This window comes from Varroa destructor, unplaced genomic scaffold (genome assembly GCF_002443255.2).
Source record: "Varroa destructor unplaced genomic scaffold, Vdes_3.0 BEIS01000007.1, whole genome shotgun sequence".
Taxonomy (NCBI): Eukaryota; Metazoa; Arthropoda; class Arachnida; order Mesostigmata; family Varroidae; genus Varroa; species Varroa destructor.
Window position 1 is genome coordinate 22338 of NW_019211460.1, and position 19671 is coordinate 42008.

The 19671-nt window shown below is 45.3% G+C and overlaps 1 protein-coding gene across 3 annotated transcripts in view; it reads left to right on the forward strand.

Annotated features, from left to right (window-relative positions):
• The first annotated feature begins 5543 nt into the window (after window positions 1-5543).
• The window catches only part of LOC147754158 (uncharacterized), a 50254-nt gene continuing 36126 nt past the window's right edge, over window positions 5544-19671 (forward strand). For all 3 annotated transcript variants that reach the window (XR_015316417.1, XR_015316418.1, XM_086974093.1), the window contains exon 1: window positions 5544-6141. Coding sequence is in view for 1 of the 3 variants with exons in the window: in XM_086974093.1 (XP_086830219.1) it covers window positions 5952-6141 (190 nt within the window). In the remaining 2 variants the exon portion in view is untranslated. The remainder of the gene's footprint in view (window positions 6142-19671) is intronic.

Below are 19671 nucleotides of genomic sequence, written 5' to 3' on the forward strand. Positions count from 1 at the left end.
CATATCTCTAATCATTTTGCATGCCCCGTAGAAACATTTCTAGGCAGGTATCCCGATATTTGGCGTACAAAAAACTCACAGAAAGAATATCTGCATTAAGTTACTTCTCAGCAACTCAGTAGGTTACAAATGTGTATCTATCAGGTTATAACTATGGTCGTTTGAAGCACAGAAACACTATAGGCCGAGTAATGATATAGTAAGAGTTTTATCTCTTAAGATTTATCTTGATAGATAAAACTCTCTCTCTCTCTCTCTCTTAAGACAACGACTAAAAGCGGCCTGCCTCGTACCTAAAAGCATGTACAAGGGCAATGACGGCAGAATCTATCTAGTTAAGTTAGTTAATGGGACTCTTGCTTTGGGTAACGCATTGCATTGCCCGGAGCAAACTTGCAATTATTTAACTGTTAGAACTTTTGAGCTGAGAGTGTGAGCTCAGAAATCTTGTTAGTACGGGTTAGCTTTGCTCCGTTGTGTAGTTTGTATGTTCATTATTTTGCGTTGCCGTACCTAATTTTTTGATGACTCCTTGCATGTTACCCCGACTATAGCGCAGAAACAGCGATAACTGTATGGGTTCAGGTTTGAAAGATATGGTGATGAAGCTTTTTCTTATTATTGAGGCTCGCTGTCCATACGGTAATTATATTGCTTTTAAGAAGTTGCAGTAATTCGTTGTATCGGGTGTTGTGGACTATCAGATCATTCATCCGTAAGGCACCTCGGAAAATTGCGTAGAAAGATGAATATTTGAATGTCTGAGGAATATTGCATGACAACAGAAATCTTTATAATATCGCTTTAGCAAGATTCCATTGTTCCAGAACAGGAACGAGGCACTTTAAACGAATCCTTTTCGTAGATGCTTCTCGACACTACAACGTCCTGACCTTAAAACACCGGTGATTTGAAAAGCACTTATAAAAATCCGCACTCGTAGACCCATAATATTGTAAACAAATAAATATCGTCATAGTCAGGCCATTTTGGTCTGATTAAATTAACAACAGTCGTTTGGAGCAGAGAATTAGGGTGCAACGATCGACAAAGGACGACTTGGGTCAGTACAGAAATAGCGACAGTTTCTGTTTCTTTTCCTTTTATTTGTCTACTGTTTATTTGATTATAGATATCATAGGAAAGTTCCACGGGTCGATTGTAACCTGCTGCCCGTTGTGTAATAAAGAGTAACTCAAATTCATACTTTAAAGAAGAACGTTTCTGGTGAGCAAAGCATCTTTAACCTCTGTTCTAGTTCACTTTTTGCTTAGGTCAAAAGGCTGCTCGAAAAGTCCTAGATATTGTCATAGCTGTGTACTCACAGCAAGAACTCTATAACTAAGAGGAGTACTTAAACAAGTTTGCTACGCTCAAAGACGGGGTCGATTACCTCAAGTCGACAAGCTATGCCTCCGGGCGGACATACCACATATAAACTGGTTGTGAGGATAGGTTACAAACACACGATTAATTTCGTCGGATTTTGTCAGAAATTCAAAGCCTGGATGCTCTGCAAATGAGGCGAATCACGGCTCGTCATTGGCCCTCAACGTCTCGTCCAGCAATGATATCTGTCACGGATGACGAGAGGTTACGTCTCCACATCGATATGGACCAGCGAAAGGAATGAGTAGCTAAGGGAGATATGCGTAGGCCCAAAGTTCTGTTTTAACAAGGCTATCCGATAGAAACAATCCGACAGACAAGTCAATGGTTGTTAAAGCCGCCCAGCGAGAGTTTGGCTGGGAGGCTCTTTTGTACTCACTGTATTAACCAGACCTTAAGAACAGTACATTTGACAATAAAGAAGGTCTCAGAAATTGGGTGGACTTCTTCAGTACAAGACCTAACGGCTTCAGACTAAAGAGATTCAATACGGGTATAAGAAGGTCATAAAGAGCGACGGCGAATACAGAGCAAACTATTTCGTTTCTAGAATTCGAGCGCGAAACCCTGCGTTTTCTATTAAATGAAAAAAGTCACTCTTTTTAATGTACCAGTCTAATCGTTGTTTACCTTCAGAAGTTTTAACAACCCTCGTCCGTATCCTGCAGCCCCAGCATTCTCTATTCCATTGTCGCTCGCTCGTACATTGACTCCTTTCTCAAATGTAGTTAGTAAATTGTCCACTTAAATGGTGACAAGGTCCGGTTCGTACAAGCCTAAATCGAAGGAGACTGCCAAACCTACTATTCGAATGCCTTAATATTTGAAGTCTTGACATAATCAACTGTGGCAGTAGCAAAATGCCAGAGATACAGAGATCCTGATATGTCCACTTACGCTATCTGATATGCATGAAACACCCGATGGTAACATTCTACATAATAAAGTATTTGAATGACTGTTTCAGTTGATGTGTGTGTGTCTGTATCTTTGCGGGTGATTACCTGACCCTGTGAGGGTGCAGATAAATGATGCACTTTTATATATGCGGGTGCGCGAATGTCAACCTGTTTCTACCACGCTAAACAGAATAACGAGTATACACAATGAGAATTCGAGGAACGGCTGTTACTGTCGCGAAGAGGCGCTGCTAAATGTAAAACTCCATTTATTATTTGGCTCCTATTTATTGGCCTTAGCCTGAGTTACGTTTATGGCGCGAGTGCATCGAGTAGTATAATGCTCGATGCCGTGAGCCAATCCGCCCACCGATATTAAACACTACGGAAGTTGCACGAAGTTGCAACATTAGATTCTGTACTATGGTTACATCCATTTGACATCTATCGATACGTACACACGCTATTGTCTTCGCCTGCTGGCGTCCCAAATAGACGTATTCCAGTTCCGCTACTTATTTCGTTCTCAATACGATCATAACCTTCGTCTTTGACCATGATGACACTGCTGATCGTGAGATCAGTTTTTTTTTTTACTGAATTTATGTTATTTCACCGAAGATGGATTAACAAGACAGATCTTGAAGAAAGTTGCTGTTGTTGTTGTCGGCAGGCGGATGAAACGAGTCCATCATCACCAAGCAACGATCACTGTCCATGTTGACGGTAGTGATGCCTCGGTGATGCGTTCGGTACCGTCGCTGCCCATGCGTGCTTTTATAAGCTACTCTATAGCTCTTTTAAGTCTGAAACAATGCTGGACATATTGTACCCTGTGAACATACGTGCATGCACATGGCTTCAGTGCACGCAGAGTGTAACTGTCTTCGAATAGGGGAATTCTTTAAGGTGTACTCGATAAAAAAAAAAAAAAGGAAGATAAGCTTATTCATCCACTGTAGGCATAGATTCATACGTTTTATATGTACGTACGCATAGATAAAAGCACGCAAAACTATTACGGTTATATGCTATAGCCGCAGAACGCAGCCCTAGCACTGCGCTCTGTAGCTATAGCATATGCAAAAGATGGGACACAGGAGATAGGTTTGAAACAGGGCTCCCCCTTCTTTCGACCTAAAGGCGGCACGCACTAATATCGCACAGACTTCGTTTCCGATTCCCGGTCGCTTGTCGCGTACACACAAAGTAATTTCTTATTCTGCAGATTTTCGCTTTACTGCGCTCACCTTTCCGGACAATCGTTTTGCGTGTAAGCTGTATCGTCACAAAGATTTTCCTCAATTTTCAGATGACAGTTACCTAATATGCACTATTGAGCAACTATAGCTTATTTTTCAACAATCGGCGATGCGTTCATATCATGTCTTCATCCGCCTATTCAACCTTTACAGTACATTGTGTTCTATGTATAAGAAGAAGTTGTTGTTGCTGACCTTAGCGTTATTGTTGTTGTTGTTGTTGTCGTCCAAGTGCGTTGTTGTATTCTTAGACGGTGCTGCACGGCCCGCTGGGTCTAGCGGACTGTTCTGTCCCTGTTTAAAGTACTGACATTGCGGCGATCGCACTGTAAACGCCATCGTTACCACTCTACTGGTGGTAACACAGCCATTGAACGATCAAGCAGTTAACCAACCGATCTATATTCCTTCACTCGCCAATGGAGCGTCGTCTCGATGCTGCTGCTGCCGCTGCCGCTGCCGCTGCCGCCGTCGTTAGCGTCGGCCAAAAAGAAGCAGCTCGCCGCCCCAGCTGTTGGCTGGCCACATACAGACAGACCGACACATTTACACAAAAAGCATCACGGCGATTGAACGGGGCAGAGGGACGAGGATATGAAGACAAAGTTTAAGAAGATGACGACAACAAAAACGATAATAATAGCGGAGTGGCAGTAATGTGATGCTGAAAAAGAAAGTGCAACCTTTTCAAGAAGTAACGAATGAACGAAAAAGCACATTTGTTGTTCTACGCTAGTCCTTTCCCACCTCTTCTTCCTCCTCCTCCTCCTCCTCCTCCTCCTCCGCCTCCTCTATCACTACTGCTTCGACGACGACGACGACAACAACTATGTAGTAACAGATATTGATACGCATGCATATTTTACTGCGGCTAAACGCTTAAGCTAGAAATAAACAAAAGTATTAAAAAGTCATAACTAATTTTTTTACCCTCTGTAAAAGGAAAATTGAATCATGCATATATATTCTTTGTAGATAAAAGTTTAAAATATAAATAAAGACAATTGTAAACAAAGCTGTGTGTGTTATCGCAAAATTATATTTACCAAAGAGTATACAAATTACATTCGAAATAATTCATTCAAATCCAGATAAAATTGAAATATAAACTTCAGGATGACCAAAAAATCAAGATGAATGTTAATACAAAACTGGATCTCCTCCTGCTCTAGGATAGAAAAATGAAGCACCCCTCTTTCAATAAAAAAAAAAAGATCAAATACAATATAAATACATTGGTGTTGGTTTCTGTTAGTCAGCGCCCACGGGTCGATACTGGAAGAAGTAGTTGTAAGCAATGTAATTCCAGTAATATGGTATTGCAGTGCCGTTAATTTATCACAATAGCATACAGGTCTTGAAGGAATTCTCGGTACAACACCTCGAAAACTGTTGGCCTATCATCCGGAGCGTTTGTCGGCGATAGACAAACAAAATGTAGTTTGCAATTCAGCAGCTTTATCGACAACACCATCGTCATTGTTTGGACCAAACGAAGCTGCTTGAGGTTCATCTCATATTGCCGAAGCAATCCTCTAGTACCACAAATGGTCCCATGCTTGAGAGGTGTGAGTGCGTATGGTGGCCGCTGCAACCGGTGCTGTTGCGTTCCTTGCCATGCCAGTTTTTTTTTTTTTGCTGCTGATCTCCCTCCTCATTCCGATTCGCTTATTTCCCTTCACTACCTATTTATCTTCTATATTTATCTCGCTCTTTTTCTATTCATCCCCCTACTGCACATAACAGCAGGAACAATAATAACAAGAAAGAGATGAAGACGAAGGAAGTCGGTTGGTCGGTCGCTCGGTCGGGGCCGTTCGCGTTCGTTCGATGGCTCGCTCCTCATTTCTCGTCGCAATTCATTCTCTCGTCTTCGTCGTTGTCGTCCGCTGCTTTTTGATACCACTGCTGCCTGCATCAGCAGCGTTGGCGCGCAATTCTCTTCTATTCGCTGCTCAGTCCCTTTTTAACTTTTGCTTTGGCCCCTGTTACGTTGCGCTGCTGGCGCAGTTGTTGTCGCCGTCGTCGACAATCGCAGCGACGGGGACGACAGGGATGACTGCACCGCTATAGCAACGGCGCGTAGAGACGGCGCATTTGCGGCGGCTTAGCCAACTTCATCAACGGCGGCGGCGGCGGCGGCGGCAATGACGACGACTCTAATGGTGATGGTAGTGGTGGCACGGGGCCCTTCAACGTCTCTCCGTCATTTTCTGCTTCTCAGCTTCGTCTTCGTTTGCCTCCACCGGCACTGACTCTCGCTCCTCTCCTTCGCTCTTTTCTTCTCGGTGGTTTTTCTTCTTATTTCCCCCGCAGCCGCCGCCGTCATCGTCGTCTTCTCTTGCTCCGTTTGGTTGTTTGCAGTCGAGTTCTTGGCCCCTTCTCAACATTCGAATGTTGAATGTTGCACCGACCGACCGACCGACCGACCGACCGACCGACCGACCGACCAACCGACCGACCAACCGACCGACCAACCGACCGACCGACCGACCAAAAAACCAACAAATGGCACGCAACGACAACGCGAAGTGCCGATCGTGTGTGCAGACAGCAACTAACGAAACACGCTGTCACTGAGGCCGCTAAAAGTGAGTGCTGCTATTATTATTAGTACTATTAAGGCACTTGAGATACATCCGAGTGCAGCTTTACAATAAAGTCTAATATAGGTTACACGATAAAGCATGTACGCAGGCATGCGCGCGTATTGAAGTTGGCTATGGCTAGTACTAGTAATCGCGTTGCGCGTTTTTATTAGCAAAGAAAGATTAACCTTACAACATGGCATTTTATCTAGTTGTGTGTAGTCGCATCTCTAGATGTCCGTAGTCCTCAATGGGGCGTACCAATTCACTGTTGCACCGTTCTTTAAAGAACGTCCAAATCGAAATCGATCGAAATTGCTATGCCAACGTTTCCTGATAGACAGCTGCTCGCTGTTTGCATATCGTTTCCTTCCGAATCACACCAAAAAAAAAGCCAACGCTGATCTTCGATCGAGGGACGACTAAAAGGCTGCGAACTGTTGGTTTGACCTTGTTTGAGACACTTAACAAGTGGCAGCACTCTCACTCACAGTTTTCATCCGAAGATGTTTAATGATTCTATCTAGTTGTTCAAAATGTCTGATCAGATGAAAGCTAGATGGCGTTGTGGTCGCCTCGACGATGATGTGAACGAAGTGGAAATGCCACTTGATGGCGCCATTTTCGTAAAAGATATTCGTTAGATGAAGTGTTTGCTTGTTGGTTGTCGCACTACATCTTTTGTTGTTGCTGTTTCTGCTGCTGCTGCTGCCGCCGCCGCCGCCGCCGCCGCCGCCGCCACCGCCGCCGCCGCTGCAGTTTAGTTCGCGTAGACGCGTCGCTATTCCTGAGCAGCAACAGGCGAAACAACAACAACAACAGTCACAGCTGCTAATATCAGCAGCGGCTCTGCTTCTGGTCCTTGGGGCAATGAAGCGGATCAGACTGATGATCGTGGGGATGCGGTCGCCTGATTCCGTCTCTCGTTGCGGAACAGAAGCCCAGGTAGTTTCAGCATCTACTAAGAACACTACTCACACCATCGACAGCAGCAGCAGCAGCAGTAGAAGCAATAATACACGCGCATAGCGACCATCACGCAGGCATCCCTGTATACAGACCCACATAAACACACACGCACGCACGCACGCTACACACAGCCATGGGCTAAAACCAGCCAACGGAGAGGGGTATCATTATAGTCGCCGGCGGAGCGTGCAAACGTACGGCGAACGGGGTGGGGACTTGAGGAAACAACACAGACAACAACAATATCACAATAAAGCCCAACGCTAACACCAGTTACTATCGTCATTGTACATGGCGCGTTGCGTTACCTGGTTCAGCCCAAGCGAACCCTCAATTTTCACTGGACGCGATTCGCTTCATGAAAATGGGCTCACCCGTTTTGACCTTTCAAGACGCGAGGGACATTCAACACTATTCATCGATCTCTGTTTTTTTCTTTTTTGTTGACTGGCTGATGTCAAACGTTGTCGAAATTACTACTACTGGCTTAATTAGGCCGGATGCACGTATGTAAACGGTCGAATAAGCATTCGTACATACATGAACAGATAAATACACCTGCAATTTACTCCAACTGTATGGAAGTTCACATTGTCGGTTGCATTTATGCAGCGTTTTATAGGCACACATTCTGAACATGTCACCGCTACCAAAGTACTATTTTGTTATTTCTACATTCCGGAAGATTAACCTTTGCATAAGATAACCTTAGGACTTTTAGAAAGTTACTGTGTTACACAATTACCAGCATATTCGATGGACCCATACGTCGGAACGGATCGACCTTAAAACAGACCTGCGCTTATAGATAGTTGTGCATTGTACTTTAGGCTCTCCAATCAGGAGATAGGCAAGCCCCGAATATGAAGTTTTTTCCATTGTATGCTACTCCAGTTTTTTTAGTTTCTACAGATCATTCACCAAAATAATACCCTGCCACTTAGTAATAAGCTGCAATGCAATTTAGCAGGCAAGCAGCCTTCTACATCCAAACTCGATGGCTCATAATTATAGGGCAGTAAAGTTAAGACCTTCTGGCACAGGTGCCTGTCCTTGAGCTCTGTCTAATATTTTTTTCCTATTATGTCACGAAGGCAGGGTTTTGATGAGCCTATGCGATATTCGTTAATGGTCTCAGCTTTTGCCTCTCGTTTGCTTAGTGATTATTTTGTGACGTACAATTAGCGGCAGGCGGATGACGGCTAAAGCTTGCTGAATTAATTACAAGTATTATCGAAGCAAATATCTGCCAGGGCCATAACAGACTGATGCGGTCATAGGTTAAAATATAATCTATTGCCTATACTGCAATTTAATTTTCAGACTTATCTGCGTTAGAAAATTAAGCAGACGACGCTATTATATGCGCGATGCAAGCATACGTTTAGGCCAATCGTTCCTGTCGCTATTATAGCTCCTTCTTCGATTACGGATCACGAGATGCGTACTCTGCGGAAGTTCAATTAGGCCATTTCAGCGTAGCAAATTCCGCTGACGCCTTTTGTTGAGTCCATAGCTGTTCCTGTTACCGTTTCTGCCAGGGCACATTTCCACCCCTCTATCGTGGTAACCTTGATAGTAGAAATGATCCTTCCCATCGTATAACAAGCCAGTTCACTATGCGTCGTGCAAATACCATATACACACACATACCTATATATCCTTCTTGTTGATGTGGCCTGCTGGTGATTTTGTGTTTCATTCTCTTGTCCCTATTATCGCTTGTTCATTTTTTGTATGAACATTTAATCTCCCCTCGCAGTTGTTGTTATCCTGACTGAATCATGCAGCTGTTTCAGCTGTTTCTGGCTGGACTAATCAGTACCCAGCGTCATCGTCATCACCTGAAAGTTAAAATACACCGTACCGCTGCTGGCCGTTGCCTTAGATACTTGTTCACTTAATTATGTGTTTGCCAACCTGTTCTGCTGCTTCTATTCACAACAAAGAGATTCTGTAGCTCGTTATGGTCTCGCTGTTCGTCGATTACTATTATATCTATTATTGTTTGGCGGTTTAACCGTGTTGTTGTTGTCAGTAGTGGTGGCGTTGATGTCGCCGCCGCCGCCGTCGTCGTCGTTGCCGTGGCGGCGGCTGCTGCCGGCAGTCCAGGCTTTTTTCTATCTGCCATTCCACTGTTCCGTACATATTGCCGGGCTGTGAGCAAGCGAATGAGTCCTTCACATCGCGTTAGCTGTCGCTGTTCTGGCTGCGAGAGCAGTGGCGATATCTATTTTTCCAGGAGGCCAGAAGGACAGGACGTTTATTTGATTCCAACTATGACCTACAGTGAGATTAGCATTACCATCTGATACCCACAATCTTCCCGCTGTTCTGGACGTCGGCTAAAACCGTTTGACCATTTCAGCAACCATCGAAAGTTTGACAGCGAACCTACTCGTTGCATTAGGTGTTCTATGCCGCGTTTGTCTTCTTTGAGTAGCACACACACACACGCACGTCTTCATTACGGTGCTCGCGTGTGTTCTCGCACTATCGTTTCTTAGATTCGCGGGCGGTTATTTTTTGCCGCGGTTCAATTTCACGATTCTTGCTGATCCTCTACAACGCCTCAAGAATACATAGTAGTGCTATAGTAGCAGTAAATAATAGATAGCTGGTGTTTTTCTTTTCAGCAGTGGTGTATATATACATATATATTTTGTTGTTGTGTTCGAGACCTTATTTTCGTTGTTGAGTGTTGCCTGTCTGCTGGCTTCCCGAGTCGTCGCGTCTCTCGTCACTTGTTCCTTTACATCTGCTTTTTTCGCTGACTGACTTCTTATGCTTCGTCTGCTTGTTACTATCGCTACGCTTTTGTAGCCTTTACTGCTGCCAAACGTCGCTGATACCGCACATAGGCGGATGCCTATTGCGATGCCGATCGCCGCTACTGCAGTTGCTGTAACTCTCCTGCGAACGTTGGCTTTGCTGCTGCACTGTCGTCGCCGTCGTCGTAGTTGTTGTTGTTGTTACCTGCTGGCTCTTTTACCTGTAGCTGTTACGCTGTGCGCCATGAACCTGTAGGTTTGTGGGTCGGTACCGCTCTTCACTGTTCGATTGCAGTCGACGCCAGTCCCATAGGTGGCGGCGTCAGTCACGACTACTACCACCGCCGCCGCCATCACCAGCATCGACGCTGCCATATACGACTACTGCCAGCACTCCTCTGCAGTGGTTCTCAGCCCAGCCGCGGTGGCTCAACGCGATCCGTTCGCCCGTCACCAAATAGATAGATGATAGCTCAGTTGGGCCCAGAACGTAGCTCACCGCTACGGCTTTAACGCTCTGTAGTGGTGGCAGCAGCAGCAGCAGCAGCAGCAGTTGTTGTAGTGGTGATTCTTGTGTTAATGCTGCTGACGCCGCCGCCGCCGCCGCCGCCGTTGTCGTTACCGAACGACTATCAAGCCGACGAACCACCGAATAACCAAGCGACCATACGTCGTTCCTGTAGTCGGAGCCTTCCAATACCGCTTTTGTCTGTCTAGTTGCCTGCCTGCCCGGCTGACTTCGGAACGGTTTGACTTGACTATGACTAGTGGCACATAACAGCAACAACAGCGGTAACAGTCACAGCAGCGGCAGCCCCAGCATCAATAGAACCCATCAACACCACGATCACCACCGGTTGCAAGCCCTGACTGACTTCGCTTGGTGCTTTCGCCGTTGCTGATGTTCGTGCTGATGACGACGACGACGACTCGGGTTGTGATTCTGGACGCCATCTAACAGAACAGTCGTTTCAGCTCCACCGCTGCTGCTTAGCGGCCGTAAGACAGTTTTAGACTGTGATGCTCTTTCGCCCAGCAATGACAACAAACGTACGAGCAGACAGTCGGGGTGGGGGGGGGGTGGGGCGTACGGACAGGCAAATACTCACACTGACACAGTCAGATGCACAGCCGTCCATATAGACACACCAAACGCATGAGATGAACTACGCTCAGGAGCTTCACTCGTTCCTGAGCTGTCACAAGCACCACCAGCAACACAACTATTATAGTAGCGAGCATTTGTGGATCAAACGGACGGAGAGACGTACGGAGACAGCTCTGAAGAGCCGGAGTGCCGAAACGAATGCCGTCATAACATCACATCACCAGCATCCCTACCGTGCTGATGAACGCGAAAGACGTCAACCGGTGTGTGTGTGTGTGTATGCGTGCCACCACTAGAGATGCCGAGCGCCTGCTTTTGGAGCGATACATTGCGGCAGCAGCCCTCAAACGACAATCAGTAGACCATCTGACGACCAGCCAGTCAGCCAGCCAGCCAGCCAATCAGTCGACGAATGAACGAGCATGTATGATATACAAATATCATACATGGAAATATCATTGTGCAATAAAGTAGCAGAGCTCAAAGAACTGGCCAAATTAGGCAATAAAAAAGAAATAGTGCAAGACTAAGGAGACATTTAGCGCCTCTGTAGAGGTGGAGAATGCATGTTGCAGCAACAACACCAACACAACAGCAACAAAGCTATGATTCAATGGGCTGTTCATGTAGGAGTCCTATAACTATTCAAGAATTGCAGGTCCTATGTGTTCGTGTTAGACTATAGCAAAGAACATACGGCCACTACAGGTACGATGGGAATAACATTTGAGTAACATACTATTAAACGGGGAACATTTAGTGCAAACGGGTCCCCATGGCACCAAGCGTAAGGAGTTCCTGACAGTCTTATTTCAAGAAGCACGCCTCTAACTTACCATCATGGTTTGCATGCAGACCCTATCGATCAGTTCGATCTAGATGATGGCGTCATATTCGTCTGCTAAAAATGCCATCATTATTATTATTATTAACATAGAAACTTTATGAACAAATAGTTTAAGTGAATATTTTGTTTTACCACTCCTACGACTATTTCCATTCGGGTGTGTCGCTCAAAATATAGTTTATTTCATTACCAATGCTTAGTTATTGGCGTGAATTCAATATGACAGAAACGCGTACGCTTGTAGCTAATGTGGGCAGCAGTGTCCTCAAGAAAAACAGGATTATGTTATTATTATTGTTATTATCATAAGTAACGACTAGTGTTCCCGATGGCTCAGGCACAAAAAGCTAGCGGTATCAGTGTTTCAGTATACCGATTAGAAGGAAAGCAAAGCTCGCTCAGAATCAGTAAAGTGCCCAACACTGATTCTCATAATCTACTTTCGACGTTCAGACAGTTAGGTAACGAGGTAGTATGCTCCAACACCTGCTAACATTTATCAATAATAATGAATTTTTCCATCGGCAAACAATCACGTTGATCGAGTTAATCCAGCGTTGCGAAGATGAACCACAAACGCATACAGCTAACCCTCACTGCAGAGGTATTTTGAGCTGAGCTACGCTACATTGAGCTTGATCTCTCTACAGTTGCTGACTATCAAGTCTGCTTCCTTCCGGCTCTCGGAAAAACCAGTAGAATAGTTTCGAGGTGAACGGCCACATCAGCTTGCAAATCTCGTAACGGGAGGCCTCAGAGACCCAAGCTTCAGAGATCCGATTCGATCAAAGATTCTTATCTTTAATCTTTTTTGTTGCATGTAATTCTCGCTGGCCTGTTCTTCGCTGAGCGGTAGTGTGTCCAGCTATCTCTTCAGGCACGCACTGGCTCTTCATTTTCATGCTGTTGTTCCTGTCAGGGGCGTACGTATGAGTTCCTTGTTCCGTGTGGTACGCAGCTATGGGCTTATGTCGCTTTGCAATGCGGTTCGTTGCTGCAGGATAATCACCGGCGCATGGTACCATCTTTATACGCACCGGTGTGAGAACTCGGGGCAGATTTACAAGGTCGACGAGTTCGTCTCTATTAACCTATTGGACGAAGTCACTGATACTCCTGCCACTCACATCGCCACTGGGCGGGAGAATACAATCGATACAATATACCAAAAAAAAGGAAGCGTAATTCAAAGACAACACATCAAAACAGATGCCGAACGGCATAGTCAGCTAACTGATATCCGACCACTGCAGCTACAGCTATAATAGATTACCATCAATGAAGAATAAATGTTACCATATACATATATTCTGCGATTTGGGGGTCCGAGAGGATCAGGAAGGCCATCGAAAAAAAAAAGAAGATCGGAAGTTGCACAAACCATGTACCGACTGACGGCATCGACGTAGGTCTAAGCCTTATGGTGTCCAATCGCACCGATTCTCTCGCTCCTTCTCAAAAGCCGGTCCTTTTTCAAGTAATCATTATGATCAGCAGCAATATCGTCATCACGAACATTATCACCACGATCATTACCGATAATGAACCACAACGAGGAACAAAATATATTCCCTAGCCGCTTATCTCTATTCATTGTCTCAAACTACATGCGAAAGCAACGCGTCGTATATGCATGCGTTACAGATGGTGATGATTTTCGTGTCGAAGTGTTGCACGACCAAAAATCGGGGGGGTCATGTGATATTTCATCTATTGTTCCGTTCACTCATTGATGATGCTGCAGCCGCTGCGCGACACAGCCAGCCGCCTGAGTGGCTGCCGCGTTCGGTCCGTCATTCGACCGTCGCCCGCTGAAACGACGGGGCGGCGGCAGCATAGAGCGCACGCGATGTGTGCCGTTGGCTAGCTAGCGTACTGCGGGAGCTAACGTAGTAACACTACCTAGTTTTGCCATTGGCTCCGCCGTCGCTACCACCATAACGACGGTAGTCGCCGTAACCGTGGCTTGCACCAAAACCATCACTACCTTCTGTCTGTCGAGCGTTGCTGCACGCGCTGTCAGCGTTGGCTACGCGCTAAGAACTTGCGGCATTACATGGCAGCAGACAGATATGCTATATGTTGGTAGATAGCAAGCCTGCTAAACGACTGAACGGTAGATGGGCCGCCGACTGACGGCCGATGGATGCTCCAGTTAGCCAGGAAGCAGTAACAACAACAAAGCGTCCGACAAACAGATCGACCGACCGATCAGAGGGGAGCAATAGTAGCAAGTAAGCGCTCGGCGTTCTAATGCCGCATCGTGGCTCCCTTTCTTTCCTTGTTCGTTCGTTCATTTTTCTGTCTGTATGTTTGTTGGTTCGGCTGCTCATGCGCCGCTACTTCGTTACTTTCGCTCAATTTCGCCCGGTATCCGCACTCATATCAATAATTACGATTACCTTATCATCGTCAGCGCTATTTTATCATTGACATGATACTCATTATCTCCAAAATCGCCGCTACATACAAAAATTAATATGCTTGTTCAGTGGGCAGCTGAAATTTGTGTGAGCATTGTTCTTCTATTGTGATGAGTCCTTTGTGAATATATATGCGCCCAGATTAATATGAAAGACAGGGTCTACTGTTTCCCTTAATTAAAAGTACGGGAAGAGCATGCCGTAAAATTAGGTAACAATAGTTCGATTCTGGCGAAGCTTGAGTCGAAATAGTGTTATCGAATAGCTTTTAGAGGACCCATATTGAAAATAGCTGTTGATTTTTACATCTCAAGAACCATGTCACTAGAGACCCTATCAAATTAAACCGTTTGATCCCTCCCTCCCTTCCTATCGTAAGTAACGCGAAAATTGCTCCCGAATCTCCTCTGTCCAACACACGTCCAGAATCTCAACGAGGACAAGCTGAATAATATGACTAATTTAAAGTACAAGAAGCAACATTGATGCCATTCCGTCAAAGCTCATGACTGTAGGTGATTTAAGAAGACATCACACATGGCACAAAACAAGGACGGTGTCATGTTTGACGTGTTCTTGCCTACGACACGAGTGTTTATCTGAGCCCCTTCAAGAACATGGAACGAGTATTGAAAACTAGCTGAGGATTAATCACTGACACAGCCGTTTTCGGCGGTAGATAAGGCCGATTGAAGAAAGAGCTCCTTACATCAGGCATGTGAAGGTCTCAAATATTTCCTAGATATTCTGTACAGATCTTCGAATAATCTACAGGTATGGTTGCCGCAAAGAGGTCTTCTGTACTTACTACGTGCCGCGCTCATTATCTGTGGACACGTAATGATCTAGATTCGAATCCAGGCGTTGACAAACTTCGGCCCATGCTGGGAAAAGCCAGCCGTCCGAAGCAGTACTGAACACACAATTCGAAACATTCATTTAAGTGACCACCCTCGATGGGCGACGGCCGCATTTTTTTTACGCCAATGCAAACGCTGCTCAACTAACTGAAATATGGAAGCACACATCGGCTATTGCTATTCTAACATCACGTCATTGACACATTAAATCTATGACGTGGTATGTCACTTCTGTCTGCATTACGTCACGTCAATCACAGCTCTGGCCTTAAGCACCGAAGAAACAGTAACGCAAAACAATTCAATTTGATAAATAGATTTTTTTTACCGTTGCATTGAACGCGCAACGCAGCAGTATTGTAAACGGCATAATCAGAGGGCCTTCGCCGAAGAGTCAACAAGGATATGGAAAGTTAACCGGTGGAGGCTAAGTCTGTCGTTACTTCTGCTCGCAAAACTTCTCGAACCATTGAGACTTCTAATTTTCTCACAGTATCCCAAGTTCTCTAGACGCTTAGCGTGTCTAGTTACGTGTTCAGTCATGTTCTATTCAAAATAATCATATACCCTTAGAGAAGAGCAATGGTAGCTAAGGGTAACTTCAGGGACCATTCGCTAGAAAACGCTGTTTTTTCGCCAATCTTTTTAGCCTAGACATCTCGTATACATATATATGTGAAAAGGAAGTGCAATCAAGTTGTAAGGAAAGCAACAAAGTAAAGTTATCGTACTGCTTGTGTCGATTATGCTGTTCGTGCTGATGGAAGGGACCTTCTGTCAAATATAGGCCACTGAGCCTTTCGACTAAAGGATACCACAGTGACGTTCGCAGCGTCGAAAAAGAAACCAGAAGAGACAAAGAGGCAGCCTAAAGACAGGGGAAAAGAGAGAAAGGAGAAATGAAAAATGACTTATGGTTAGACCTGCTTCTGTTCAGGCCACTTGTATTATTATTCTATTATGATCGCCACCACCGTGAGTATCCGGCAAACAAAACGAGTTGCTTTATGTTGTAGAACTAATGCTGTTGTAATAATTTATGTAGAGACCCATGATTCACAACGAGAACAAGCACTCATAAAGCCATAATCAATATCATTAATTGTCCTTATACAAACAGAAAGGCTAAATGAAATTGAAACTCGATAATCTAATAAGAGCGGCACTGAATTGAGTATACGAGCAGGAAAATCTGTAGACAGGAATCTCGAACCCATTTCAGCGATGCATACCAGCACATGTCAAAAATATTTTAGACAATTTTTGTCCTGCGACCTGACAATTAGGTAGGGTTACACTGAAGTTACTATATACGTGTTGTAGTTAAAAAGCTTTTCAAATTGTTGTCCTTTAAACTCGTTCTGTTATTTCGTTCGCTGTTTGTTCTCGTGTGCATCCCCTTCGTTGCACCCCGAGGTCACTCAATGGGCGAGTAACACATGACACGCTATAAGCAAAATGAGCGACGAGGCTACCAGCGTCCCAAAGGACTGCGCCATTCTTTCCTTTTTCTGTATCTCAATTTCTTCCCATCTTCTGTTATCCGTCACCAGCCGTACGATCCTGCCATGTTCCTGCTTGTTGTTACCGTCGCCAGCAGACTACTTACTCAAGTAGTGGTTGTAAGTGGCCTGCGAACGCGTAACTCGTAGCTGCGGCCATCATGATCATCGCCACCACTGGGCGTGCTATCTCCACGTAGGTGGTCGTAATCTCGTTGTGTTGATGATCGCAATAGATACACGCGTACATACACAAACACACACAGAGAGACGGACAGAAATGCACACGAACGGAGTAGCTGTCGCAGAAAGCGAACGGATTGCGGCCCTCTTGAGCGAACGTAAGTATTCGCCTTAGCGCGCGTTCGGGCTTGTTTTGTTGCTGCCGTTATTGTTATAAGTGGCTTGTCGTTGTTGTGATGTTGGCTTTAACTCAGCTTAACACCAGCCCTAGCAACGACAACGGTCTGTCCTATTTGTTCTGCCTGCTGTATAGCCGAACGCGTGGAGGAGGCAGAGGTAGACTGGCTGGTGTTAACGGGCTGCTGCTGGCGTCTGTTAAGTCGCTGAAAGCAATGGATAGAGCAGGAGCCTCTGCTGCCAGGAGAAGAATAGGAAGAAGCTAGCCAGAGAACGAGCGACGGCTACACGAACGCGGCATGGCAATGCGCCAGCACTCGCTCGGGGATAACGTCTCAGCCATAACAACAACAAGCCAATAGGAGGACCGTTTTACCAGCATTACCCAGAACCTCTCCTAGGACTGCCACTTCTACTATTCGTAAACAGGTAGACAGCAAGCAGGCCCTCCTTCCCTCTCGCTACTGCTCGCTCAACAGACACACACGCAGAAGGACGGAGAGTCAACGGCAAGCAAGAAGGCCATCGCAACTGCGCGCAGTCGGCGACCTACTACTGGGAGAGTACATAGATCTACATAGCTGTATATATTGCCGCCTTTAAAACAGCTGCCGTTACAGTAGCTACCAGAAACAACGGGAAGATTTGATTAATCTTTTGTCGGAAGCGAGCGGTCGTATTTGTCATTTGTATTTAGGCTACGTTTGGCTGAGATGAACGCACAAGTTTATCAGGATCGCCTTGTCTCACATTTTCTCACCGGGCAGAACGCGAATTCCTAGAAATACGCTAACTTCTATTTAAGATCTAAGCTGTCGCGTGTTCCTGTTTATAGATTAACAACCAAAAACAACGCTTGCGTTATGGTCTATTGTTTCGTAAAGAATTTGCTATTGGACTTTTGTCCTCGACACAGTCCGAGCTGCTAGACGTGTCTCCTTGAAGTTAAGAAACTATTGGAGGATTACAGTCGTCGATAGTAGAATTGAATGCGCTATACTGTTTTGTTTGTTGTTCAGTATTGTTTATCCGTTTGTTTACGTTGAGTAGCACATAAGCTGCTAACAAATGGCTAAACATCCTATTGAACGCGTGACAATTGTACACTTCAGCACTCGTATGCGAAAATGTTACACTTCTATAGTGAATTTCAATAGGAACAAAAGGCTATTGATTCAGTTGCCTCCTGCCTACTTCAGTTGGTCGTTACATTGATGGATAATGATCGACTCAAGCTTAAGCTATAATCTTCGACGTCACGACGGCTTTCTATAATGGTTGGAGACGTAAAGGTAGCTTAACGAAGCTCGACTTTTCGAACTGAATCCACAAGGTCCGTATTCATACATATTCTATGTTGAGAATCTGCTAGCCCTTCGATACTGATTGGTTAAGAGAGAGAAACTATAACATCATAGAGACTAGCTGACATTTGCTGCATGATCAGCCATCCTTTCGTTGAGCTACTGGAACAACAAGCAATATTTCGCTATTGCCGCAGCTGCTTCCCATGGGGGAATAGCTCTTTTAGTCTAGGTTTTCGCACACACTCTTAGTAACTTCCAACGCACGCTTTATGTAGAGCTTACGCAAGCAAGTCCGAACTGTTTTGAGCAATAAGCGTAGGGAGAAAGATGTACAAAGCTTCCAGCTAGGACTTCACTTCCTGCACTTGAGACTTTCCGCCTCTTGAGGGCTCTTTCATTCCCTCTTCAATGACTGAAGAACAGTGAAACTGTTCCCTCTATCTAACGAAAGACTGTCACTTTGGACTCAAAAACTACCGCGCGCAGATGCCGTGGAATTACCGCATTTTGCAGGCATAGCACTTCTTATTTAGAATAAAAAGATGGCTCAGTCTCGAAGCGTTCGGCGGTGGATGGTCTCCCTACCCAAATTGTATTCGACAACGTAAAAAATGTCATTTAAGTGGGAGAGATCTGTTTAAAAAAGACAAACGGCCGGTTTTACATTTGGTTATGTTATGTTCAGGGGGCTTTTTGTTCGATGGCACATCTGAGACGCGTACGTTTATGCCCGAAAACACGGCAATATTCTCAACAAAGCATTGCTCAAATATTGAATCCGAAGCTTAAACAAAAAATATGTTATGGGGAGTGCCCTAAACTCGTAATCTAAGTTCATCTGTTTTGTGGTATACCTATATCATTAGTAATATTGCAAAAGGGAACACTGCTCCCTCGGGCGGTTCCCAAGAGTTGTCCATCAGCAGGTTGTCATGCAGATAAGTGAAGGCACTGTAGTTGCTGTTAAGCGACTGCACACGCCCACGACTCATTGGGCCAGTCATGTACGAGCGCTGGACGCACCGGAGCAACAACTGCTTACAGCCGTCATGCACCTAGTCATGACTATAAGCACCTTGTCTTGTTTTCTCGATGTTAATGTAATATCGTCTGGGTACACATGGGGCAGCACTTCTGTTAGACGCGATGCAAAGAGAGGAGGACCACCAAAGTGGTTCGGTCCACGGATACACACATACAGACTCGCGCCCATGTACACACAAACCCCTTACTGTGTTTGAGTCAGATGGATGGTTCGGCCCGTTGACTTCGTGAAGTGCTTCATCCACGGCACGAAAGCACACCCTGAGTGAGTGACACCTTGTCGTTTCTTCGAACAGCACTCCTTCACCGGCCTGAGTGTAGCCTCCCCTTCATTCTGCTGCT